Source organism: Rhinolophus sinicus, chromosome 3 (assembly GCF_057876585.1).
Source record: "Rhinolophus sinicus isolate RSI-liver-muscle chromosome 3, RSI-T2T, whole genome shotgun sequence".
In the NCBI taxonomy this organism is placed as follows: domain Eukaryota; kingdom Metazoa; phylum Chordata; class Mammalia; order Chiroptera; family Rhinolophidae; genus Rhinolophus; species Rhinolophus sinicus.
The window spans coordinates 189,070,475-189,097,834 of record NC_142503.1 but is presented as its reverse complement, the minus strand read 5'-3'; the positions used below and the strand labels follow the sequence as shown (position 1 = coordinate 189,097,834).

At 37.9% G+C, this 27,360-nt stretch overlaps 2 protein-coding genes and 1 non-coding gene across 20 annotated transcripts in view; 2 read left to right on the top strand and 1 right to left on the bottom strand.

The window, feature by feature from the left end:
- The window catches only part of EML5 (EMAP like 5), a 145,889-nt gene extending 129,598 nt beyond the window's left edge, over positions 1-16,291 (top strand). For 3 of the 15 annotated variants that reach the window (XM_074327061.2, XM_074327060.2, XM_074327064.2), the window contains 10 exons: positions 1,749-1,922; positions 3,522-3,730; positions 5,723-5,880; positions 7,207-7,321; positions 8,820-9,008; positions 9,127-9,299; positions 10,525-10,687; positions 10,926-11,029; positions 11,851-12,004; positions 12,530-16,291. In XM_074327061.2, coding sequence (XP_074183162.1) covers positions 1,749-1,922; positions 3,522-3,730; positions 5,723-5,880; positions 7,207-7,321; positions 8,820-9,008; positions 9,127-9,299; positions 10,525-10,687; positions 10,926-11,029; positions 11,851-12,004; positions 12,530-12,682 — 1,592 coding nt within the window. In that variant the 3' untranslated portion in view covers positions 12,683-16,291. Of the gene's footprint in view, positions 1-1,748; positions 1,923-3,521; positions 3,754-5,722; positions 6,864-7,206; positions 8,029-8,819; positions 9,009-9,126; positions 9,300-10,524; positions 10,738-10,925; positions 12,005-12,529 lie in introns of those variants that run through there. The other 12 variants (XM_019744585.3, XM_019744571.3, XM_074327062.2 and 9 more) reach the window with 11 other exon arrangements.
- LOC141570918 (small nucleolar RNA SNORA28) lies at positions 9,741-9,842 on the top strand. The gene has a single exon (XR_012495360.1). It is a non-coding gene; the product is annotated as a small nucleolar RNA SNORA28 (small nucleolar RNA).
- A 542-nt stretch (positions 16,292-16,833) lies between the features above and the next one.
- Positions 16,834-27,360, bottom strand: part of ZC3H14 (zinc finger CCCH-type containing 14) — a 36,398-nt gene continuing 25,871 nt past the window's right edge. The window contains exons 11-17 of one of the 4 annotated variants that reach the window (XM_019744652.3): positions 24,128-24,287; positions 23,072-23,304; positions 19,728-19,848; positions 18,711-18,847; positions 18,356-18,444; positions 17,491-17,597; positions 16,834-16,963 (exon numbers count right to left, since the gene is read on the bottom strand). In XM_019744652.3, the coding sequence (XP_019600211.2) occupies positions 16,957-16,963; positions 17,491-17,597; positions 18,356-18,444; positions 18,711-18,847; positions 19,728-19,848; positions 23,072-23,304; positions 24,128-24,287 (854 nt within the window). In that variant the 3' untranslated portion in view covers positions 16,834-16,956. Of the gene's footprint in view, positions 16,964-17,490; positions 17,598-18,355; positions 18,448-18,710; positions 18,848-19,727; positions 19,849-23,071; positions 23,305-24,127; positions 24,288-27,360 lie in introns of all 4 variants that reach the window. The other 3 variants (XM_019744642.3, XM_019744671.3, XM_019744661.3) reach the window with 3 other exon arrangements.

Below are 27,360 nucleotides of genomic sequence, written 5' to 3'. Positions count from 1 at the left end.
AAATCCATTATCTACTGCATCACGTTTAGGCAAATATATATGGATTGCCTAGAGGTGCTTTCTGTAATCATATAAAAATGTTTCTATATTATAGAAGGCCTACATAATATTTATCACTGGCAAAAAATTACAGTGATTTACCACTACAATTTAACAACCTAACATTCCTTATTGAGATTAAGTTTACAGACCCTCAGATCCTTTGACTTTTATAGAATGAGGAACATTCAAATTTTAGTCCAGTACTTAAATTATTGTCAATTTTTCCACACATAAATACCTTATTTTATTATGTGATGAACCTTTATGTCTATTTCCATATTGTTTTGATATTTTACATGAAGTTGAATAATTTTTTGAACAGTTTTTACTTAATGATACTCAAATTTAAATCTCTGGTTTAATGTAACAGGGGTGCCAAAAAAGAAAATGTATATACATTTTAAGAGATGTTATCTTAAAATGTGTATACATTTTTTTTGGCACCCTCTGTATGAAACTACTTTGAAGAACTATTAGATTTAATTAATCATTGTATACTATAAATTGTAGATGGTGAACAATATGGTCTAAATTTATCAGAATATTTTCTTTAGAGACCAGAATTTCTTTCTGCATCAAATGCTTTTAAGGCAGCTTGTCTTATTGAATATTGCTTTATTTTTGCAATGCAGTATTTGTAGCAGATTTATAATTTGAAGCAAATGCATGTTAGTATTTTGATTATTTTACTAAGCGTACTTATGTTCTGAGATTGAATTAGCTGCTGAATTAACTCATCTATTCATTTTTTAAGGGTGTACCTCATGAGAAAAAGGACAATACAAAGTTATGATTTTTTAACTTAGAAAATACAGGGAACTAGGAAAACATTTAAGCAGTAGAAGCAGCTACAGAAGATGAATAACAACAAATACAATTTTTAATAAAGATTAGCAGTTTTATTTCTCCCATGAAATTCTGTTTAAAAAAAAACCCAAAACTATTTTTTAAAAATTTTTATTGGGGTGACACTTGTTAGTAAAATTACATAGATTTCAGGTGTACAATTCTGTATTACATCATCTATAAATCCCATTGTGTGTTCACCACCCAGAGTCAGTTCTCCTTCCATCACCATATATTTGATCCCCCTTACCCTCAGCTCCCACCCCCCGCCCCCCTTACCCTCTGGTAACCACTAAACTATTGTCTGTGTCTATGAGTTTTTAAAACAAAACTATCTTATAAAGTGATGTGAACTTAGTATTTGACCAGGTATCTGTCTATATGGGTAAAAATTTCAGTTGAGATCTGTTCAGGTGGTTTCCTAGCTGTGTTGCCTTTCCCAATTTATGTTTGCTTTTCATCTTTCCTTCAGATAACCTAAGTACTGAATATACCCTGGTATTTAATTATGTAATATGTATATATTTCTCCACATAATTATATAAAGATTTAACATGTATCTCAAACATGCATTATTTTTGAGAAGTTGTTTAAAGTTTGTGATTACTTAATTTGTCTAAATGCTCTTTTCTCAAAAGTGCAATTTGGACTATAGACTGAAGAAGTGTTCTGTGTTTTTTCCCTTTCCTTTTTTTCTTTTTGGTTAATTGAGTCTTAGTTTTGAGTTATTTTTATTAAGTGCACAGCCTTTCTTTGGTAACATATTTTTCCATTTCAGAGATGAGTATGCATCAGCTTTAGAAATGAAAACATTTGTAATAGGTATATTACAACTTTTGGATTTTATCTTTATTTATTAGCTACAGCTCCTTCTATCCACATCTGGGATGCAATGAACAAGCAGACTTTATCTATACTAAGATGCTCCCATTCCAAGGGAGTGTGTTCAGTCAGCTTCAGTGCTACTGGCAAACTCTTGCTGTCAGTGGGACTAGACGCAGAACATACTGTTACCATTTGGAGATGGCAAGAAGGTAGGATTGATTTTTCTTTGTGATTTTTAAAAATGAGGATATTGTGGTAATATGAACTCTCTACTTAATATTTTCCATAAGTTGGTGATTGAAGCCATCATTCCCTACAGCCCTACAAGACACACAGTACAGTTGGTGTTATTGTAGGTATGTTCCACTTTGAAAACCCAGTGAACTTGTAAGCTTGCAAAACAAACGAATGAAATTATCAATATTAGAAATGATTTGCGGCTCTTTCCTTTCAGTAAGCAACTCTGTATATAAGCATTTTTGGTAGTTATTATTTGATTGGTTATGGAGGATCTTAAGAATGGAAATGAAGTTGCGTTTGGACCCCAGTGCCTGTTCAGTGTGTGCGCCCCCGAGGGGGTGAGCAGTGCCTCTGCTGCAGGCAGTGCTGGCCAGGGCGAGGTGAGGAGGGAGCAACAGAACTCAATCCTGCTCCACACTGTTCCAGCCCATTCCTGTCTGGGGACTTTTCCCAACTCCTTCTCCCCACTTCCATTAAAAAATACCATGTTTCCCCGAAAATAAGACCTAGTCAGCTCTAATGCGTCTTTTGGAGCAAACATTAATATAGGACCCGGTCTTATTTTACTATAGTATAAGACCAGGTCTTACATTAATTTTTGCTCCAAAAGACACCATTAGCGCTGACTGTCCGGCTAGGTCTTATTTTCAGGGAAACGTGGTATTGATAATTATCAAATCTAGGTTCTGGAATACTCCGTGAAACTTAGGTGGAGTTAATTTTGCTTACAGTATCCAGTTACCCATTCAGGCTGGGGGTGAGAATGGGACAAAGAGGAAACGAAGAGAAGAGTGGGCAGGCTGGAGCGATACGGGGCCAACACGAGCGCTCGGGCTGGCCTAGTGCAGGCTCAGCCCTACCGCAGAAGAGGGACTATCTTGCCTGCCCCAGACGTAGGGCCAGCCCCTCTGGAAGCAGCTTCTCCCTGGCCCCGGGGGTTGACTGGCTCCTCCGCATGACACAGAGTAGACTGCAGAAGGTGCCATCACACAGAGAGATGGTTAAGGCTGGAGGTGGAGGAGCACGCAAGGATCTAAAGCAGGGTGACTCTTGCGATTTAAGGCAGTTGTGCAACGATTGTGTTCTGCACTGTGAGCAGACATGTATCAAGTTGATATAAATTTGGACAGGTGGTATACTTACAATAAAGTTTTGAATGGTTTTTAAAAGAATGGAAAGTATATTGTAAGTGATAATGGAAGATCAATAGGTTAATATTACTTAATACACTTCAGACAAAACTTGTCAGTTACATAGGTACTAGAAAAAGTGAAATTCATAGACTTTCATAGAAAAAAGGAAGATATGGCTTCTGAAATCTAAAATGCCCCATAAGTGATAGAGACTCTTCATAAATATACACCTCAGTTGCAAACATAGTGCAAAGGGACCCTGTACACAACTAACTGTATGTCATGTGATTGCTGGGTAGCAGTGCAAGAAACGTGCCCCCTTTTTTATAAGCATTTATTTTTTGAACTAAATATTTTGAATAACTGTTTGATCCTGTAAAAATTAGCTTAGTTCTTATATTAACCTAGATAATTTTGTCATATCTTTCTTACCAGGTACCAAAATTGCCAGCAGAGCTGGTCACAACCAACGTATTTTTGTGGCAGAATTCCGACCTGATTCAGATTCCCAGTTTGTCTCTGTGGGAGTGAAACATGTGAAGTTCTGGACACTGGCAGGAAGGGCTCTTCTTAGCAAAAAAGGGCTACTGAGCACACTGGAAGATGCCCGGATGCAGACCATGCTTGCTGTTGCATTTGGTGCAGTATGTCTCTTAAAATGCGTATGGTAGTGTACTTTGAATTACGTCAGTTGGTCTACTTTGAATTTTCTTGCCTCAGATAAGCCACATTAGTGCTGTTTATATGGCACTGAAACCCACTAATCATTACATATGTTCTGGTCATGCATCTATTTCATCTTTCAAAGTTTGATACTTTCAGAAATTAGGGAGTGGGAAAGCAAGTGAATGAGTGAGAGGGATTTGAAACATTAGAGTTCTTGGGCCATTAATTTGTAGTTGTCACCCTAAGTTTTCTAGGTCCTAAAATTTTGTCAGAAGAAATAAAATGTAATTTTCAAGTGTTTAAAAGGTGGCACTTGAGTTTAGGATTTTTTTTGCTTGCTATGACTTTAACTCCTGGTCTTAATAGAAAATGTTCAAAAGCCATTCCCTCTCCTACCCCACCCCCTAGTCTGTGCTTGGGCTTTACAACCCACATGTTTTCCCTTTAATACCCTGCCTGGGCCAGGCTTTTTAAATCCTTTGGTGTATCAAAGCCTAAGTGGATTTCCTTACTACAGTGTTTATGTGGGTATATAATACTTGAAAGAAGAAAATTATAATTTTAGAACCTTTACGCACACTTACATTTTTGAGGAAAACACTATTGAAAATGTTGAACATGCCACATCAAACTTCAGTTTAATCTTTTGGGGTTTCTTAATATTAGAGCAGTCATTCCTCTCCAGAAGAAAAACCCACACATTCAACTGCTTCTGGTGTTAAATTGCCCATGTTGATTAACTTTCTTCACATACAAAATTCCTTATGTAGTCAGTTGCCCATTCTCAATAGAAAATAAACTTGAAGATTAAAATACCGTCATAACTGACTTTTATGTTTAAAGCAACAGAGCGGTTAGAATGTTTCATTACATAACAAGGTGGGGTGATGTTCAATTTAAGCCTCTTAAACCTCTGTGGGTGGGGCTATGAAGTAAAATACTGGTTTCTACACTTGAAGCATTTACAGTCTTAAATGCAGATAAGGCATGAATTAATGACACTCTTAGATGTTATAATTATCTAGTGATATAACAAATATATCGTTATTCATATATGAGCTATAGGGAATAAGTATAAATGTGGAGGAATTTGAAGTAACATTAAATTATAGGGAAATTAAACATAAAAACTGTTATTCTCCGAAAGATTAAAGGAAAACTCAGTTTGTTTTATTATAATTCAAAGTTTTATTTTCCTATTGGTTTCCATAGTTGTCAGTGAAATATACAAGTTGCTCTAAAAGGGGAAGCTAAAATGGGGTGAAAATAGCACGTGATGCAGGATTTGATTTCTCCAGTTTCCACATAAATGAACTGTTTATCAGGATTGCAGTTCTCAAAGTGATAAAGCATTATTAAACTTTTGGCACCTAATTAACTTTATCTTATTTTGGATTGATTACAGAAATGCATTAACGTTTGCTATCTTGATTTTAAGAAATGGCAAATGTTAATTTCATTTTTTAACTTCATGAGTTAGTGAAATCTGAAAAACTACAACTTTGCTATAGATAACAGTTTTACTTTCTATGACAAAATATCAGATCTAATAAAAAGTTATTTTTACTTCCTATTTCTATGCTTTTTTCATTCTCAGTTACTAATAACCTTTATTTCTTGGGCAACTAGAAGGAAGCAATCCAGAGGGATGATACAAACTAGAATTATGTATTTTATAATTGGAAGGGACCTTAGAGATTGAACTCCCTTATTTTACACATGAAAAAGCTGACACTCATAGCGATTAAAAGGTTATTCCAGCTAATAATCAACAGACCTGGAAGGAAAAGTCCTTCACAAGCTAAGCCTCACGTTCAGGTTTTCTGACTCTTGAGTCCAGTTTCTCCTGCTATCCCGTGCTCTTTGCATGCAAGGTGAGATGGGCTCACACTTACATAGAGAATTGCATCTGTTTGAACTCTGTTTGAACTTTTGATGAGTTTATCTCCCCCTTCCCCACTCCTTTTCAGAATAACTTGACGTTTACAGGTACCATCAGTGGAGATGTCTGTGTATGGAAAGCTCACATGTTGTGTAGAATCGTGGCTAGAGCTCACAATGGGCCTGTGTTCGCCATGTACACCACCCTGCGGGACGGCCTTATTGTGACGGGTGGCAAGGAGAGGCCGTGAGTCCTGTTTCTTTTCCCAGCCGTCCTGAATACTTATGCACTGTGATGTTCCTGAGGTTTGCAGTTAGTTATTCTAGTTATCTCTAAACTGCATGGATTATGCTCTCTGACCTTCCTCGTCATATGCAGTAAGCCTTTTATGTGCCTTCTTGTTCTTATTTCTGATCTTAGATTGTTTCCAATTTTTTCTGCATTGTAGATAAACTTAAACTCCAAGAACGGAGTGATAATTGTTCTGATATGAATAGGTAGTGATCCTGTAAGTTAAGAATTGATTTTCTTAATGTCATCTGCCTTATATTTGCTGACTAGTAGGTAACTTGTGGGGGACTCTGCCATTGAACCACTGAACCCAGGATGCACCTTGACTGCTTGGCTTTTTTTGTTCAAACTGGATAGTAAGGGGTACAATGCATACGCTGCATTAGAAAAGGATGAGAGGATGCTGGAAACACACTCGGCCTTGTTTCTTTTGCTTGAGCAAACATGTTAGATAAAAGTGTTTAATACGAGAACCTCAAAATTTAAGTCTTGAGGAGAGGCCATTTTCTGAATGACTTTCAAGTCTTCCAGTGGAAGCCAGATACTTATAATTGATTTCCTACCAACATACTCATATTCATGTTAAAATATAATGTATATACGTGACCAAGTAAGAACTTTCAGTACAGATTTGAAAGAACACACATGTATCAGTTAAACACAAATGCAGACGCTTTTGCCTTTCTCATAAAGGAAGATGTATTATGGTACAAGGGCATGTTTTTCCCTAAGACAAGGTCATCTAGCAGAAAATAAAGCAATACATTTTTCAGTTCTTCCAAGAGAAAAACCATAAATAGGCTGTATTTTGTCTTTTACATGTTACTCTGACACTTGTTTCCCACAAGTTATCTAGTCTTGTTCATCCCTACTTATTAGTAGCCTATAATGGTAGGGAAAAAAATGTGCTTCTCTTTTGGCCTTTAAAAATATATTCTGTAACATGGCATCTGTAATGCTATTCTCTAGCCTTACATTTCCATTATCCTCAACATTAAAAATCATTTTGTACATTCCCTTAATAAGTATTAAGGATACATGGATGGGGGAGGCTAAATAAAATTATGCTCATGTCAAATGAATTTTTCATAAAATAAAATTTGCTTAAACTGAATGTTTGAAATATATGTTAAAATTGCCATAAAAAGTTTAGTAGAATATATGAAGTAAGTTTCATCAGGCCTTTTTAGTATTCTGCTTCTCATTAATATTTGTTTATAATAAAAGTTATTTGCAATAGCCAATAATAAATGCTTTTTGGGGTTTGGGTTATTTACTTAGGTCAAAAGAAGGCGGAGCCGTCAAACTGTGGGATCAGGAGCTCAGACGATGCCGAGCCTTCCGGCTGGAGACAGGACAAGCCACAGACTGTGTCCGTTCCGTGTGCAGAGGCAAAGTAAGAGGTTCCCGGAGCCACTACGGGCAGCAGAAAATAGAGAACATTTGTTCCTGCAATTCTCTCCCCCTTTGCAAGCTGATGGATAACACTTAAAGACAGACTTGTTGTCAGTTTTATTCCACCGTTTCTCTGCAGTTTCACTGTTGGCACACACAGTCTTTGCACCAGTGCAGTGCTTAATATAGGAAGCTGTTTGCCTAAGCGCTGGATTTAAACCTCCATTATTTTCTTGAATCTGCTAATTCAACTATGGTAGACAGAACTGAATTTCCTTTTCAGTTGACTAATTTGTTTAGTGCAGCTGTCTCATTTTCTTAAGAAAACACATTTGTATAAAAATTTTTGACCATGCACGTACTTGCAGTAAGTGTATTTGTAAGTCATTTGCATGTATTATCCTCAGTCTGTATATTAAATATTAGTTAAGCTTACTTTTATTTACACATATTTTTAATTACAATCCAATACTTTCCTCCTATATCCCAATGCATTGACCCCTTTGGAGATCTTCAGGCTAAAACGTCATCAGAGTCAAAACGTTGATTGGAGAAGCCAGGTGTCTCACCTTAGTGAAAAGCTCTGTTCTGTAGTGTGGACTCTGACGTGCGTGCAGCCCCGTGCTCCTGCGAATGTGCCTGTAGTCGTAGGAAACTGCAATGACTGGCTTCCTGCCATATTAGTTCAAAGCAAAAAGTTCTCGGAAAGTAGGTTATTTTGGTTCTGGACCCAATTTTAACATGGGGGATAGGTGGGGGGATGCCCACACAGTACAAGCAATTCTCCAACACAATCAGTGTCTGAGTTCTGACAGTATCTACCCCAGATAGTATTCGATCACACAGGTTGAGGGTTCAGTCATACAAGACCCTCCCCACCCCTTTAGCCCCCAGTTGTCACCTGTGCTTCTCACCAACTAGCTACAGATTGGAGGTTCCCACCACCGCCTCCCCAGGTTTGGTTAATTTGTTAGAACGGCTCACAGAACTCAAAGAAACATGTTACTAGATCAGCTTATTGTCAAAGGATGTAACTCGGACAGCCAGATGTAGGGCTGCACAGGGCGAGGCCTGTGGGAAGGGACGCAGAGCTTCCATGCATGCCCCGCACACACACGTCTCCACCAACCAGGAATCCTTTGGATTTTTATGGAACCTTCATCATAATCATGGCTACTTAAATTATTGGCCACTGGTAATAGTTTCAATTTCCAGCCCCTCTCCGGTCCCTGAGGAAAAGTTGCAACTCTAGTCACTAAGCTGGGTCTCCTGGCAACCAGTCCCCATCCTTACAGGAAGTCTGTCACCTCATTAGCATAACAAAAGATACCTTTATGGCTCTCATCACTTAGTAAATTCCAGGGGTTTGGGGAGCTTTGTCCCAGAAAAGGGCCCGAAGACCAAATATGTATTTCTTATAAATCACACTATCATGTATTGACAGTAAGAAGAGCAACTGTAGTATTACATGAAATATATTGGTCCCACTTGTGTTATAGGGCAAGATACTAGTTGGGACAAAGAATGCTGAAATAATTGAAGTTGGAGAAAAAAATGCAGCATGTAATATTTTAGTTAACGGTCACGTGGATGGACCCATATGGGGACTAGCCACACATCCTTCCAGAGACTTTTTCCTTTCTGCTGCAGAAGATGGGACAGTGAGACTCTGGGACATTGCTGATAAAGTAGGTACAATTTTGTAAAAGATTACAATTTCTCAGAATTATGTTGATAATTTGGGAGAGAAATCGGTTTACTTTTTACTCAATATAGTTCTCTGTTCCTCTTTTGGTTCTTATGCAGAAGATGTTAAACAAAGTGAATTTGGGACATGCTGCTCGCACTGTGTGTTACAGCCCTGAAGGGGACATGGTGGCTATTGGAATGAAAAATGGAGAATTTATTATTTTACTGGTGACCTCTCTAAAAATATGGGGAAAGAAGAGAGATAGACGATGTACAATCCATGATATCAGGTTAGTCAACAAATGGAATCGTATTTCTAGTCTATATACTTTTAAACGACCCAGTTTACATTTGGAAAAAGGTCATTAGTGTCCATAGTGTTTCATCACATCATAAATTGTATGCTGAAGTAAGGCCGTTTGTATACTTATGTCTCCTCCTTGCTAAATTATGCATCCACTGAGCACCAACCACAGTGCCTTATAACAAGTACTCAGGGAATGTTTGATGAGTAAGTGTCACACTGGATAATATGTTCCTCCTGCCGAGAATGTATCTTTTATCTGCCCTTCAAAAGTTGTCAGCCTGGAAAACTAAAGGTACAACCCCAAACATCTCTGACTTAATAATCTCAACTGAACATGTAGTTCATTTATTTCATACTCATTAAACATCTACTATGCCCCAGAACATGAATTAAACTTTTCTTGAACCTTTATTTTTTAGTGCTTAGGCAAGCTTATTTTAACAGTGGCTACTTGCTATAGCAAGAGTCTAACCTATTTTGGTGTTCTCTCCTCCATGAGACAAGCTGTTATATAGACGTGAACAATGTTAAAACAAATGACAAAAAAAAACAGTGGCTCCCCTTTACTGAGCAGGATAGAGCACTGAATCGAGGTCATCAAAATCTTGCACTTTGCACCAGTCAAACCCTCTCGCAAATGAAACCTCCTTCAGAACTTCAGCATATAAAACAATAATGTGGCTTTCCTTAGCTCCCCAGTGTTCTAAGGTCCCTACCTCAGCAAGGCTCATGTTAGTTCTCAAGACTGAATTGTCACACAGTTTCCAGTGGTCAGTAGGCAAATAGTACTGTCTTTTAAAATAATTGCTTCCAGGTCTCAGTATGGCACTTCATCTGATAACTTGAGGTGAGTTAAGCTGGTTTGTGTTCCTTGCTTCAGACACGATCTTTCCAGATGAAAGAATCCTATCTTAGTGAATTATGTAACTTAGTAATTATGTTAATGTTAGTGGCTTTTAAAAAACTAAGATATTTTTAAAGGAATTAGGAGATGAAAATTCAGGAACCATTTAAAACTGAAGTGAAATATAAAGCTTTTGGGTTCATGTCACACAAATATCTCAGTATTCATGATCAGTTGCGTCTGTCTAGTTGAGGCCGTATCACACGTCCACTTATTTTTGAGAGCTAGAAAGAAAGTCACTGGTCTTGTTTATACTATTTCATGCAGCCTAACCTGTCTTTCCCATGTTTTGTTACATACTCAGATTTAGTCCAGATTCCCGGTTTCTGGCAGTGGGTTCCAGTGAGAATGCAGTGGATTTTTATGACCTGTCACTGGGCCCCACCCTTAACAGAATCAGCTACTGCAAAGACATCCCAAGCTTTGTCATTCAAATGGACTTCTCTGCAGACAGCAGACACCTCCAGGTACAGAACCAACACCGGACACCAGTTTACTGTAGTTCTGCTCCTACACTGTGAGTGAACTTCAGACCAACTCTGGCATTGTCCTTTATTCCATTTTTGCTTAGAGGTTTTGTATCATCTTTTATGTTCTTAGCATTAGAAATGTAAATCAAGTAGCATTTTGCTAGTATACTGCAAAATTCTGGATTTTGCCTCTCACATAATGGAATTCTTGTCCCATTTTAATATATGATGAAAGGTCTCCACTGGTTGCTATAAACGGCATGTCTATGAAGTGCCTTCAGGAAGACATCTTATGGATCAGGCTGCCATTGACAGAATTACTTGGGCCACATGGACTAGGTAAACATTTCATACATTCAGAAGGGAAGACTGAGGGTCAGTTAGGAAAACTGGAAGATCCTATTTCTGGATAATTAGTCAATCCACTAGGGAATAGTAACTGAGTTTTAAGTTTGTTACCGTATCTTGAATTCTTCCTAACAGAACGATATGCTCCCGCTCGGACCCCTTTTGGTTGAATATATTAGGTTGGTGCAAAAGTAATTGCAGTTTTTGCAGTTATTTTTAACCTTTTAAACCACAGTTACTTTGCACCAACCTATTTCCATGCTTTTTCAGATCTTTTAAAGAAATCAAAGTTATGACTTTAAAGATGTTCTGATATTTTAACATAGTAGGTTTAATAACAGACAATGAAAACATGTATTGGGTGCTGTTAGGCAATTGTATTTCTCTACCTTAAAGGAACACTGTCTTGCAGCTGTTAGACACGAGACTTTATAAATTTGTTCAAATTTGCTGGATGTATATATATAGCAAGTAACCATGAGCATCCAGATTTTTATTCATTAAAAACTGCCATCAAATTCCTATAGCATATGCATCACTTTTTATTTTACAAATAGTTCTATCAGCTCTCATAAAGTATTATTTTTAAAAGGTTATTTAATCTATAAAGCTTTAAAATTATAAAATTTCCTTTAGGGGAGGTGGGTTAACATCCCAGGTAAACTCAGGACTCCAGATAACTTGCCTTATCACAATTTGCTTCCTATATTTTAAATAATACAATTAGGTACTTAGATTTACCATACTGAAAAAGTTGTTGGTAATTAATCGGTCTTTGCTATGGTGTATTTTCTTTCATTCCTTCCCTCTAGTATTCTAGGAGATGAAGTTGTGGGAATTTGGTCCAGACATGCTGAGAAAGCTGATGTCAACTGTGCCTGCGTATCTCATTCAGGACTCAGCCTTGTAACAGGAGATGACTTTGGCATGGTTAAATTATTTGACTTTCCATGTCCTGAAAAATTTGTAAGTTTGTGTTTGGTGTTTTAGTATTTTATATAATTATACTCTTAATTTAGATGTCTGATCATTAGTACTTTTTCCCATATAAGAGCTAAAATGTGTTTTCTCTTGCTTTGAAAATACTTCGTGTTCCTAAAATTTTTTCCGAACTTCCTAAATCCATTACTCTGAAATAACAGCTGTTAGAAATTATATCCCCCTGCCCCGAAGTAACACCATCTTTGCAAACTATTCTGATAAAGCTGTGATTAGTCTTTTATCAAACCTTTAATCAATCTATTACCAAGTTTCAAATGCTTTTCCTCAGAGGAAAATGTTCAGAGTACCTGGAGACATATGACTGCCCAAATAATCTGGTTTGCGTTACGTGCAGATCGATTACTAAATCTGAAAAAGCACTTAACCACTGGCTGTGGTCCTAACTGCTTCTTCTCTCCACAACCCTGGTGATGGGAGATTATGGTTCCTGATAGGAACCTTTGATTTTTGTATGCTTTACACACCCTGAGCTTTATTTTTGTTTTATAGGCGAAGCACAAAAGGTTTGTGGGTCATTCACCCCATGTGACAAATATTCGATTTACCAGTGGTGATCGACATGTTGTTAGTGCTGGAGGTGATGACTGCAGGTGGGTAACTTTCTCAGCCCAGGAAGAGCAGACAGTCTGTACTAGTTCCTAAGAGCTTTAATAGCACGTCCACAACTTCAGTTTACGGACGAAGTAAGCAGTATAAGGTAGCATAACCAGTTAGCTCCTGGAGTCACGTACTATGTAAATACAGAATAAAAGAAGTTAACGAGGGAAAATTTTATATCCGTATGTATGATTTGAAAGCTCAATTGAAAACATTAAACTGTTCTGAAAATCTAGAAATATAATCAACTCACTGCAATTTCCCCTCTGATTGCAGTTTATTTGTCTGGAAATGTGTACATATGCTTCACTGAAAGATATGGACGCCGAGAAGACTATAAATTAACAGCCTTGAGAAACCAGAATTAACAGAAGAGGGGGGAAAAAACCGAACCAAATCCTGCATGGTCAAGTGGTGCTAATTTAAGACTGTAACAGGGATATATGCCTAGAATCATCAAAATAGAAGATTGATAAATTCAAAATATTTATTATAATACTATATGCACTGGTAACTGTCATAATCCATACACTGCCAGATAATTACATTTCAAGAAAGGACTGAATAAATACTCGATGGTGAAAGCTAATCCCTACTTTTGGGGAGTGTGCATATTTGGCGTAAGTGCTGGCTAGGGTTTAGGGGGACAGCACTCCTCAAAAAACAAACCAAAACTTTAAAAACCGAACTTGGATAATTTTCATTTTTTAACAAAACTTTTTTCTTTTTGGAATTTATATTTTATTTGCAATGTTCACTGTTTAATGAAATAGTTTATCCTTGTGTCTACATAAGGAAAGGAAGCACACCATTACCCTAAAGGATCAGTTTTTGAAAGGCAAACATTTTCATTAAGGAAAGAGGTTTCACTGGAGGATGTAATACTTCTTAAGCATTAATAAAAGTCCTTTTTATACAGGACTTTTTCCTCCTGGCAGTTTAAAGTTCAAGAACAAATCCAAAGTTAGTAGTACATGATTGCTACATTTTCATTTTTGAGCTATCAATCTATGTTCAGAAGTCATGTCTAGAATTAAAAAATTAAAATATAGCCTCATTAATGAAACACTATGAAGAAGAATAATTTCCAATGGTGTACATACAGATTTTTAAGGTTTTAGATAGCAATAGTATTTAACTTGGAGGGAATATTGAATATTTAAAGATGTAGTCTAATAGAAACATTTTGTTTAACATATAAACTAAAGCATTAAAATCACATTTACAAAGTACAGTTAACTCTTAACTCTTTACAAAGTACAGTTAACTCTTTTACAGCTTTTTTTTTTAATTGGAAAATTTTAGTTAGATGTACGAGTATCCACCCCATAGGCAGATTTCCAAAAGGAATGCATACAAGTTCACTCACTTGTATACAAAACTTGTCTATTAAAATTCCTTTTTGGTGGCTTGGGGCTGAACTCTTAGATCTTTATTCCTATTCACATTAAATGCTGCCAAAGATCAGTACTTGCCATTCAGGAATTTGCTCTTTAGCCTATCTGTAGTTTCCTGAAGATTGGAAATTATGTAGACTGATATTTAAAAATATATTTTTCTAAGTATGAAGAAGTTTAAGATGCTCTATTGGTCCTATGAATTTTTATTTTAATGTGTTATCTTTGTAGCATAATAGACTCCTTTAGGTTTCTGGAAATCTCAGTTTTCTATGTCTAACAACTTGTAAATACTAAAAACAGAAATGGCTGAATTATAGCACAGAAAGCCTAACCAGTGATGGAGCTGGTCAGTTTTAAAGGTCTGAGTGGCTGTGTCTGAATGACTGATCCAGGTGTTCATAGAAGCTTGAAAAATAAGATCATATTCTTTCATTACATCAAAATATTCTCCTAAATAAAGCCAAATTTTAGAATACACTAATGCTACATTTTTATTCATATACAAAGGGACAGTCGGTAAATTAAAGGGAAAAAATTTCCCTGAACCACTCTCTTCCTTCAATTTTGAGATTTGCAGTTTCAAATTTTCCTTCTGAGTCAGGTTTGCCAGCTTTGGGCTAAAGAGAAGTTCCATTTCCATTAGAGTGCAGGTAGAAGCTCTAACTGTAACGTTAAGCAAGTAAACTATATGGGATAAGATTGCTTCCATTGCATTTCTGTTCTTCCAAGTGGCCATGAGAAGCCAGCCTTATTCACTGTTGTCAGTTTCACCACTAAAAGTCATGTTGATTTTAAGTAGTCATCCCACAGCCCCCTTTGTTTTGCTTTTACCAGCCATCAACTAAGGGAAAGAGAATTCCGTGACAGGCGTGGAGATCCTACCTATCCTGCGTGTGTCTTCTTTTAACCTGAGGAATTATGTGTGTGTACAGTATTTGACTAAGCTCCTGAATTTGTAGCCTGAGACTTCTCCTGGCATGTCAGTCCCGTTTCTGTATATAAATGCATGCCGAAGCACACTCACCGCTTACACTAGCCATACTCGTTCCTTTCCTTTTTTGTGATCCTTTTTGATGGTGGTTCATTTTAGACCAAGTTATCCAACAAATGTTTTAAAGTCAACCTCAGCTTGCCCATAAACCATAGCAACTGAAAGATTAAACTCTTAAATATGAATCCAGGCAATGTCTACTAAATACCATAAAAAATCCAATTTTAGCATAGTATTACCTTGTAAAATGGCCAAACTAAACCAATCAAGCCTGTTTCCCCATTTATGTTCTTTATAGTGGAATTATGAGAATGCAACTATATACCAATTATAAATGATACTAAAAGTCTATTTAAATTTCTGGATATATAATTTAAAACAAATTTTTTCTGCAGAGATGTAAAGCAGCTCAAGTAACACTGGAATGAACAAATGCCGTAAAGTCAATGGAATATACTTTTTAGAATGAAGTGGAAGAACTGTCGTTTCATTCAAGCCTAACTACATGATCGCTTTTATGCTCCTTTGTCTTTCCTCTGTTTCAAGTCTTTACTTTGGAATCAGCACAGCAACGTGCAACTTACAAAATGGTTTAATAACTGGTTAATTCTGTCTTCTCCCAATGGAAAAGCAGTGGCCACCGAACAGACTGCCTGCTGGTTTTAAGCTCTTGAACATGGAGTTTTACAGCTGTGATTTTATTATCTCTTGGGTATGTGACTAAAGAAGTCAATGAACTTTTTTTTCTTAAGTTGGTCCTGAGAACATCTGAATCATTATTATCCCTTCTGCATTAATTCGTTTTTTCTAACCAACTTTTTAGCTTTACTTTCTAAAAAACTACTTTAAAATCAGTGATCCGTTTGTTAATTCTAAAGCATTTAACACTTTCTGCCTTAACAATTTTAAAAATCATACACACAAAATTTTATATTTTAATTCAGTAGCCCAAAAGTTTAGTCCTATTTTGCAATTTACCCATCTGATCTCTGTAATTATATAGTCTGTCATTTACAATATACTATTGAAATCTAACTTTTACATTTAAAAAAATATCTTCAGTATCTGTATTTTCTGTGGAGTTGAGAATGTTGTTTTTCAGAATGGAAGTAGATGGGTAGCTATAATCTTGTGAGTTGAAATTCTGTTCTGATACCTTATGTGTATACAGACTTGTAAAAATTTTGTATAATTTTGTGATAATGTAGTTCTCCCAAAGATTTATTTTAAAAGTATGTTAATAGTAAAATGAAAGCATTTTAAGGACTTGTTCTTTTTTTTTTTTTTTTTTTTTTTGCCATTCCTGCTGTTTTCACCCTACACACCCACCTCATCCTTACCCAGAAGGCAAAGGACTATTTACCAAAGCAGCACACAACCTGAGAAGGCTGTGTCACACTTTTCAAATTAAATTCACTTAAAATTAAAAAGATTGACTATTTTAAGCCATCTCAGCACTTTTGGCCACTCCTGTTTTTAGTGGATTATGAACATTATATAATCCTTGGAAGAAGTGAAGGCAGCCATTCAACTTCTGGAATAAGGACACTTCCCTCACTCTATTCTCTGTGCACACACAGCAACGCCATAGTCCCACAATGGCTTACTGGTATCACCACGTTGTAAACGCTGATACTGGAAACAGCAGTGTACAAACACGCCGCAAATATTTTAATAGAATTTAGCTTTTCCTTAAACTATCTTTCCATAGTCAAAACAAAGCAAACCAAAAAACATCCAATGTTAAAACCACTTAAATAAGCTTCCAAATTTGAAAAATTAGACACTTCAGATAGGCAATAAACTTCATATTATGAAAGCAATATATTCCAAGTTTCAAAGATTTGACAAATTCTGGAGAATCTCTTTCAGCAGTGGATGGAAACTTGCATCAAACCTCACGATCTTCTGCCAGGTAGGACTAGGTGTCATTCACTGAATAAACAAAACCCAAAATGTTTTTAATTAACTGCTTTTTGTCCATATATAGCATATACCTCAGCTAAGATGTTGAGTATTTTCAGACAATATTTGTTCTACAGAGTATGATATAAAGATCGGATTTTGAAAGAATTGTATGAGGGACATAAAAGATAACATGTATTTAAATTTATAGGCCACACTAAAATATTTTGAAACTTCTTTCAATGTTTTACGATTACTATTGTCTAAAAAAACTGATGTGAGATTTGTAAACAGTGTAACTCTCGAAAGCCTTAGTATATGTTCACAAGTTATAAAAGAAATCTGATGTGGAGATCATCTAGGTAAATAAGCAACTGCTGGATAAAACCAATTTGGTTTATGTACTAAATTATTCTTCCAGAGGACCTTGGTAAAATTAAACAGTAGAGAAAAATCAAAGTGATAGTTTATTCCAAATTTGTGTGCTTATAAATTTAAGAAATTACATATTAGGAAAGTATTTGAAACGGCATTAGCAAAACTAATTTAACCTTTACCTGGTTTGAGGCCGAATCCATTTCAAGGCATGTCGTGGCGGCACGGTGATGGTGGGATGATAAAACGTGCAGTCAGGCCTGGTACACTGAGTGTTAAATCTACAGTGCTAAAGAGGTAACAGAGTTTTAACTTCTGCAAAGCTATACAATAAAAACAAAGCAAGTTGAGATGACAATAACCAGCCAACCCTAATGTTAATGGGGCTGAAACCCTGAAAAAAGAGCAGCCCTCCACACACAAAATCCTAGTCAAAGAGCAAGTCAAATTTCCAACGGAACCGTAGCACATGATAATCAATGTAATGATTGCCCTGCACGTCCTGCCTGACATCCCTTCCTTACTGGGCACCCTAATCCGTGCCCAGCTGCCAGTGGGGGAAGTGAAGGCCTCTCGCATGGTCTTCAGGCTGCTATTTCAGAGATCACTCCCTCTGAGCAACTCAACAGCAGGAGGTCCCTCCACCAACTGTTAGGACACAGGTAGTGAAAACCGTCAGTACACGTTCAGATGGTATTAAGCAGTACGACTGGATTTCATCTCAGTTCTGGCATTGAGGTAGGACAAAGAAACCCAAAAAACACACGCTCAGGGGCAGAGTGGAAACTGACTTGCAAAGGTGAGCTCTACTCTCCTGAGAGACAGGAGACTAACGTTCAATAGTTGCACACCACAGGGCCTGAAGAGCCAAACGGAACTCAGTGAAAACTAAGCAATAACTTAAAGGTCTTAAAGACTATTAAGGTCAACAAAAAAGGGGCGGGAGGGCAGGAGACACAACAACATTCAATTTGCTACTGATCTTCCAGGTCTCACAACTGAGAAGTTACCATTAAATTAATTTTTTTGGGAAATGCAAGTTCTTACTTTTGGATGATAGAAGGGACACTCCATTTTCTTACAAGCAGGGAAGTAACGGCAGAGCTGACTACTAGAAGGTGTTGCTGGTGTTGTAACTGCTGAGAAAATAAGGGCACATATTGAACAAATTTATTCAGCAAAATAATTTTTAATGCATTCTATTTTTATGGGAACCATTTTAAGTCAAAATACAGTGAGATGTATTCATTAGTCAACATAATACTCAAGTAGTATCTTTAAAGACTGGTTACATTAAGTGATTCTGGCGCAATTTTGAAACTTTTTAAAATTCACTTTATAGTCACAAAATGTCATTTTTCTTTCTTTTTATCCAAAGGTAGTAGTGTACAAAGTCACCAACCTGGTTTTGGAGGCAGTACTGGAATTCTTCTACTCATATGAGTGAAGGGACAATCTGGCTTAGTACATTTTGCATCGTATTTACAATTTGGATGAATAAACAAACATTTTTCAGCAAATTTACAACTGGGGAAAGCTCTATAAAACAAAAAAAAGCATATTATTCACATTTAATCTTCTCAATGCATTATTAGTTTTTTGTAGAGAGGCTCCTGATATTCATATTGCATAACTATTTGTTTTTGAGAAACACAGAAATAATAGAAAACAAAGGAAACTCCATTTTTAAATGAGCTAGATATCAAAATGGACACAACTGTCTATTCCAAAGCCTGGGGTACTGACAGATTTTCAGCTCAAGTCAAGCCACATGAAAGGATGTTTTGTGATACGAAGCCTCACACCACTTCCTCTATCATTCAGGTCTGTATAGTTCACGAAGTGAACTGACTATAGTGAGCATAATATACATGCAAGGCACTGTGCTATGGAAAGAAGCGAATCATCCGTGATCTCCCGATGTATACTTCCTTATTATTCTCACATCAAAATTTCCTAAAGTTAAAACATGGAGAGTCCATCTATAGAACAACAACAAAAAAAAACAACCACAAAACTAAACTAAAAGCCATCTCCTAAAGTTCATTCCTTTGAACCAGCCAGCAAGGAAAAATTACCCAAGTCCAAAGTTTCCTCATTACCTGTAACTAATTTTCCCCAATGCCTTAAAAACGTACGTGTGTATGAACACACTGCATACAAACGGGGGCAGTTACATACTCATCTCCTTAAATGTACAGAATCCTCAAGGAAACCCAGAAATGTCAGTATCTCATAGGTCTGACACAAAGAAAGCCTCCCATCTCCCCACTCAACACACACACGAAGACGCTATTCAGGGACGGCCAGGGTAAGTTTCACCGCACTGAGTTACAAAACTCAAACTTACCATAAAACAGAAGAAGCTATTGGGTATGGAAATTAACCCGAAAACCAGAATTGGTTTGCCGCTACTCACTTGCAAGGTGAAACAGGATGATGGTAAGCACACTCGTCCCCATTTTTACAGGCAGGCCAGTACTTGCAGCGCTCCAAAAGTTTTTCCGGTTTTTGTGCTCCACTCAGGTCACTCATCTCAGCTACAAAGGGAGAGGAATTAAAAGCATCTCATTAATTATGATCAATTCAGTACATGGCATCTTTCAAGTTTCCCTCACAACCCGGTCTTTAAATCTTCTAGTTTTCTATGTCTATAGTCATATGAAATAAATGAGTCCAAATAATGTGATCAACGCTGTTAAAGGGACCCTGTAAGAGATTACCAGGAAGTACACTGCAGTTCTCATTGTGAAAAGTAAAGTGGACAGTGATGCTGCCACTAGAGCCAAAGTACTCATGAAAAATTCCAATTCTCAAAATTATTTCAGAGCTGAATTAAAGAGAGGGAAGAATGTCAAGTGGGGAGCCAAGAAAATGGAAACTGAAAACACAAGCTGATAAAGAAGTGACCTAATTCTCATTCAGGAAAGATTATGAGGGGTCCAAACACAAGTGTTCCCACTCATGATGTATGCACACTCCCATCCATGTCTCCAAAGCAAAGATTTCTGCCTGAATGGGCCACAAGGGGTCCGGCAGATCACCTAACAGTGAGCCTGGCTGGCTGGAAGAGAACCAATGGCAGGAAATCTCGGCGGAGCAAATGGGTGGGGACAAGCAACGGGAGAGCAAGCGCATGTGCCACCCACGGGGGCTCACTGCCACCCCACCCACCAGCCGTGTCCAATCACAAGGTCAATTACTATGGCCTCGGCAAGTGGTACCCGGGTTGTGTTGCCAGACTGTCTCCTAATTCAGAAAGCCAAAAACCTTTTTATATGACATCTAAATTCTAAATGCTGGCAACTGTTATAATTCAAATTTAAAACAAAGAATAAATCAAATACAATTACACCTGATGTCCATAATGAGCTGCCAACTTCTGACCCAAGACACACTAGCCCCCTCAGAAGGGCATCACGGTATTAATTACCTAGTAGTGTTCATATTCATGCATATGGAAGCAGATACCCCTTCAGCTACATCCCTCTAGACCGTTTACCCAAGGTGAGGCCGTTCAAGTGTGGGTCTTTAACATCCTAGCAGAGTGAGCTAGACATTTTGGGCAAGTGTTATCTAACATGTCTGAACTTCAGTCTCCTCCCTTATACAAAGAGAAAAATGTCTTCCTTAAGAGCTTTATGATTACATGGAAACAAGAATGCAAAACCTAACAATGCAGCAGCTAGTGTTCAGTACTTATTGTTCCAGTGACCCAACCTCAGTTTTCATTACAAGAGAACAAGGCACACAAATCCAGTCCCGAAGCCCAGATAGGAGATCATCAGAGAACTATTATGACTATGCCTGACAGGGAAATACTCCATGCTGCTTTAAAAAGTCAGGAAGTCATTATTTAGCTCCAGGATAAAAAGTATCCTTAGTCTCAAATTAAATCTGGTAGGGCCAGACTTTTCCCCAAATATAAATGGTTTCTGCGTTATACTGCAGAGAAAATATGTCTTACCTTCCTTCTAAACCACATACTTTAGACTATGGAATATACGTGAGACCCAGGCCAAATGGAAGAACTCCTAACAATCAATACTCAAGAGCTGGCTAGCAGGAAAATGGTGAAAAGTAGTAGATACTCACAAGCAATATGAAAGAAGTTAAATACTTTACAAGGAAACTTTCCCTTTCTGAAAGAAATGTAAGTCACATGTACAAAGGTCATGACTCTGGTTTTCCCTAACATTTACCTCAATAAGCTGTTAACACTTTTCCTGTTTACATCTTAAGAGGCAAATTCACTTTACTGCAAGCTATAAAATCTGCACCGGCACATAATAGCCAGCGCGGGTGGCTTAAACAGTTGCTGCTGTTGGTAGCATCCTTAAAACACAGGACAAAAAGCCACCAAAAGCAATTACAAAGTTTCAGACCTGGAGGGGAGAGCAGACCGACCACAGCCCCTTGTGACTGTTCTGCAGGAGTCTCTCCCCCTCACTCCACTCCACTACAAAGCCTCACCTTGAGCGGCAGTGAGGCACTGCGAGTCCCAGATCAAAGCAATGGTAGAAGGCTCCCCACTCACCACAGCGTCTCCATAAGGGCCAAGGCAAGAAGCTTTACTAACATGTTATTTGGAGTGTCACTGCTGTGACATATATACCAACAGAATCTAACATGGACAGCTACAGGTAAATAAAACTAGACCCTAACATATCAACTAAGCTACCAAATTGAAAACCAAAATAGTAAAATTTTCTCTTATTTTAAACAAAATATACAAGGTCAAGAAATCTGCATTGGCTGACTATTGCAGTTCTTACCACCTTTATTACCATTAAAATTTTTTTCTTCCTTTCAATAGGGTCAAATTTTCAACTCCACCAACTAAAACCGTAACACTACGTTACTGATTCAGCAGAAAAAGCATCCAGTTCAAGGTAACAGCAGTATCTCCTCACTCGTCTGTGATCGCCCCCTAAGGGCTACTATATTTTTAGCTACTGAAAAAGGTATTTAATACACTTTCCTATCTCTGCCAAGAGGATTACTTTAGAAAACTTTCAAAACCCACTTTTTTCTTTGATGCTGATCATTTTTAAGATTCAGTAATTGTGTTTCCTGCCAATGAAGGTGTTTCTAAAAATTTTCAATGGTATGAGCAAGATGACGCTGTCATGCACGAGAACGTTGAGTAGCTGCACCGCCACTGGTGTCATGAGAGAAGAAACGGCGAGAGAAAGTGTCATCTGCCCAAAGCACAGTGATCTGAACTGAGTTGATCTGACTTCTAAATACAATATGCTTCAATACTAATTTAAACATAGCATCTTTTTTAAACTTCCAGGAAGTATTCTGATAGATTAGATGAGAAATTCTTTTCAAGGGAATTTCATTGAGGTAGAAATAGCATCAAAATCCAAATTCATTTTTCTGTCAAATTAATTACAAGAGAGACTACTGCTGGTACAAGGGAAAAGCAACAAGTATAGTTTCTTTAAAAACAAAGAAAAGGTAAACAGAAATCGAGAATGATGGTTCGTCCTTTAATATGCATAATTAAGAGGTATTTTTTGGCTTCCATGGCTGAACACCATTTTAGCACTAGAATAACAGCCAACCTACACAACATACAAGAAACATTCTCAAATTTAACTGGTTGTTTTGCCTGAGAAAAGAAAAAAAGGCCACTACTGAATAACAAATACAAGCAAAGCCTCCAACCAACATTCATTCCAGGTAGAGAAACATGTCAAAGGTTCCCTTCACAATGGCGCACCCTGAAAGGGAAAATCTGAGCTCTCAACACACCGTTTGAAAAGCTACCATCTGGGTCATCAAGCTGCCTGCTCATCAACTGCAACTGCTGTGGGTGGAGGAGACCTTTGAGTCCCTTGTTTGAGGCTGCAGTTTGGTTTACAGGTTTCATTCCTTCAAAGCACATGTCCTCCTCTTGATCTGACATGTATCCTGGGGGGCTGGGAACACCATCCAGCGTCACTATAAACTTGGGACTTGCAGGTTTATCTGGTTGTACAAGATCTCTGCCAGATAGATAGAAAATACCATAGAATTAGGGAAACAAACACAAAAAGCTGAGCCTCCTAAAGTGCTCTTCAGCAGAACTCTCTCTCTCCCTTACTTGCCCTGAGGTTTCTTCCATAAAAAAGGCTTTGTAGGATTCCCAGGTGCAGCATTAGTGGAATCCTGCTACCACACAGTGGCTCTGGCCAATCACTGCTGCTTCATCACTAGCGACTGTCCAGGCTGCACTAAGGACAATCTCTCCTCAACCCTGACCACCCCACCGTCCATTTGATCCCCAGAGGGTCACACGGAAATGCACTGAAAAGCCAGCATCTATGCTCAGAACACAATTGCCAGCAGTTCTATTAGGTTGGTGCAAAAGTAATTGCAGTTTTTGCATTTATTTTTAACCTTTTAAACCGCAATTACTGTTGCACCAACCTAATAATATATTTACACTAATTTTATTATCTGTATGTTTGTTAGAACATTTAGTCAATTTTCTAAGGGAAGAATCACCCCAACCCAACTGGCTAACTCTCTCTGGAGAGATTTCCTGATTTTGATCACCTGGCTTTTAAATTTTCATTTCCTGGATACGCATAACAGAGCTACATCACGCATTGACTTATTCGTAGGATAATGGATTTCTGAACAAGGAAGATGAACTGGAATTTTTGAAAACGGAATTTGGCTTACTACACAGGGCCTAACTACTGAATCAATAAAACCACTCTACACTGAGGGCTAGGATGGGGAGGAGGGAAGCTGGGAACTAACGATTAATCTGTACTAGCTAATCAACACAAGTTAGCTACATAAGAAAAAGAAACCATCTACCGTGTCTGCATAAGGTGTCCTGAAAGTACCCGAAGGGTATCTGCAGTCTTCATCCCCGACTCTTGGTTTGGTGTCACTACTATTTCCTCAGACAGCTTTGGCTTCTTCAGAATAAATGATCTTGTGTCTGCATGGACCATGGATTCCATGTCATAGTAATCTGAGCCAAAAAAATTGGCCACAAACGTTTACTTTTGAATATACCTTGCATTCCCAACATCACACATGTGAGAAGAATGTCAAACTTTTATATAGCTGTAATTATTTTCAAAGGAACATCATCACGGTTCTACTAAGCAACAGGACTGCAATACTCCGCCAAACACCTTTTCAACGTATTCTTTCCTCATCCAGTACATTACCAAGAGATTCTAATGAACACTCCTTGCCTACGGTATAGAAAGGTTCTTACGGTATGTGAGGCATCTAAGGGGATCCTAACAATATCAGCTTAATTACAATATTTTCTAAAAATATGGAGAATAAAGGGTCCTAATGTTCCCTAGGATTGTAACACAAAGATTGTTTTTAAAATCTTCCTAAAATCTGTTTTGTTCATTTTGGACAGTACCATTTACAGAAATAAACACATCCTGGTGAAAAGAATTCAAGTGTCATAATTTCTGCATAGGTATAGATAAAAGACTACTTTGAGGGGGAATTTTAAGATGAATGGGCATTTAAAAATATATAGCATGGAAAACACTGACCTTCAACACAAATAACCACAAGCTCACATCATCTGCAATATGCGTCTTAGGCCCAACTACTTTATAAAATATACCAAGACCTAAACGGAGATGGCTGACTTATCAATATGCAATCAACAAACTTAACGAGTTCTACTTCTCTGAAAGTTAAAAGGCAAATAACAGAGACCCAAAGTCACTAGATATTCATTCATGTTCATTCACTGAAAAAAACTGAACACCCGAGAGCACTGTGCTAGGTACACAAAGAAGAAAACACAGGAAAATAGGTGTATACACAATTTCAGAACAGTATGCCTCAGGTGACCCAAAAGGGGCATGAACAAGGTGTTGGGAGAATACAAAGCAACCTAGTCCAGCTGGGAAAGCTTACAGAGAACGAACAATTTCAACAGGTAAAAGACATGAGCAGGAATAAACTAGGAGGGAGAGAGTGAATTGGAGAATAGAACATTTCAGGCAGAGGAAACCGCATGGAAAAAGGCAACGGCTTTCATAAGGCACAAGGAATTTGAGACACAGTGAGAAATGTGGTGTGGCTGGAGGGTTGCGTGTGGTGAGCTAAGCAGGTGAGTGGCAAGAAGGCGGAGGCCGAAAGAATCTTGTGTCCATGAATTTGGATTCTGGTCTAGAATTAGTAATTGAGAGGTTTCTTAGTAGGGAAGTAACATTACATTGGTTTTTAGAAAAAGCGAGTGTTGAGAGTGGACTGGAGTCAGATCTGTCACGAGGCTACTGCCCAGAAGAAATGGTGAGGCTCTGCATGAAAAGATTCTCACCCGTTTTCCTATTCTAACACACGTTGAAAGGGAAAGAAGACACATTTCAGACTCCCATCAGCACTAGCATTTCACAGCAGTGGCATTTCAACCACCATCCCAGGAAGGAGACATACCTGCCTTCCCCTGCAAGGGCAGTCGAGATGGTAAAAACGGATGTAGGCGTAAGAACAGGAGGAAAAGAAACTTGACTTGGGAAACAGGACAAGAGAAAAAGCTGATTTAAAAGGGGGCAAAGAGAAATCTCAATTTTAGATTTATTTAGTTTGAAGTTTTTGTGGGGCTCTCAGATGTTTAGGAAGAAGTTGAAAATTCAGATTTGACCATTAGGAGGGGGAGACAAATAAGAGTCGAAACTGAAGGTGAAATAAGAATGTTTAATAAAGTGTACATATTCAGTGCTGCTATCTTCTCATTGCATCCTCACGTGAGATGACCACTTTGCAGCTCAAAGTCCTTACACGGTTCACTGAGGTCTCACGGCTAGCACAGGTGGAGTCCAGAATTTAGTCCACGGGCTGCTGCGCTCCTCCCCGCCCTGCACTGTTCTGAGGCAAAGCAGTCCTACTACCCGGAGTTTGCATCTTGAGAGAATACAGAAGAGATGGAAATGCTGAGGGCAGGACACAGGGTAAAGTTGACATTTTAAGGGGTAGCAGAGGAAGAGAACAGTTGATAAAGGAGAATGAAAAGGAGTTAGTAGAAGAATGGATAGTGAAGTCCTGGAAGCCAAAGGATCAGAGAATGAAGAAAACACGGGAATTCAAGTGTCACAAACTACAGTTTAGAAATGTATGCATTGAAAGCAGAGCTTTATCCGCCCAAGCCACTGGTCACCTCTACGAGATTAATGTTAGCAGCCTGGGTCAAGCAGTATCAGACAGATGGTGCAGTGACATCTTCTGGGTAAAGAATGCAGGCTGACCCCATGTATTTTGTTTCCTCCTGAAACCCCACTAAAAAGTCAATAAGGAGTTAATTCATTTTAAAAAAATCATAAACTCACAAAGAAAATAATTGTAAAAGGAGAGACAACTACATTTTGGAAGTGAAAAACTAAATTAGTAGATGCTCAGAAGTTGAGTCTTGAACCAGTAATGAAGCAACCCAATGTGGATCCCAAGATTGTCCCAAGGCTGAGACCCAGGCAGCACACGGGACCTTGGGAAGGGTGGGGGGAGACAGGGCAACAGAGACGTGTGTTCAAGTGTCCATTTCAGACGCAGTTAGTTCTTTCTGAAGTGTTCTCTTCCTTCCTGACCCTTCCCTGCACCTACTCCCTACCTCTATACTGAAGACACCTATAGTAACTGCAGATACGCCTTCCCACTGATCACTGTGGGAGAGGCCTATGGATGCAGCACCAGTCTCTGACAGAAAGGTGCTACAACAAAATAAACCGTATACTATTAAAAAATTTTAAAGCAGTTATATTTCCTGATAACCTTTGACCCTTTTCTCCCTTGGAGAAAGTGGAGCTTTAAACTCTTGAAAGATATAAACAGGGGCTCTTGGATCAAGGGACGCCAACCACACTGAAAGAAACACTGTTCTGAAAAGTATGTTAAACATTAAATATTGTGTGTTCCCGAAAACAAAACGTAGCTGGACCATCAGCTCTAATGCATCTTTTGGAGCAAAAATTAATAAACGACCTGGTCTTATTTATATTTATAATATTGTATTTATAAGACCAGGTCTTAAGTTAGTTTTTGCTCCAAAAGATGCATTAGAGCTGATTGTC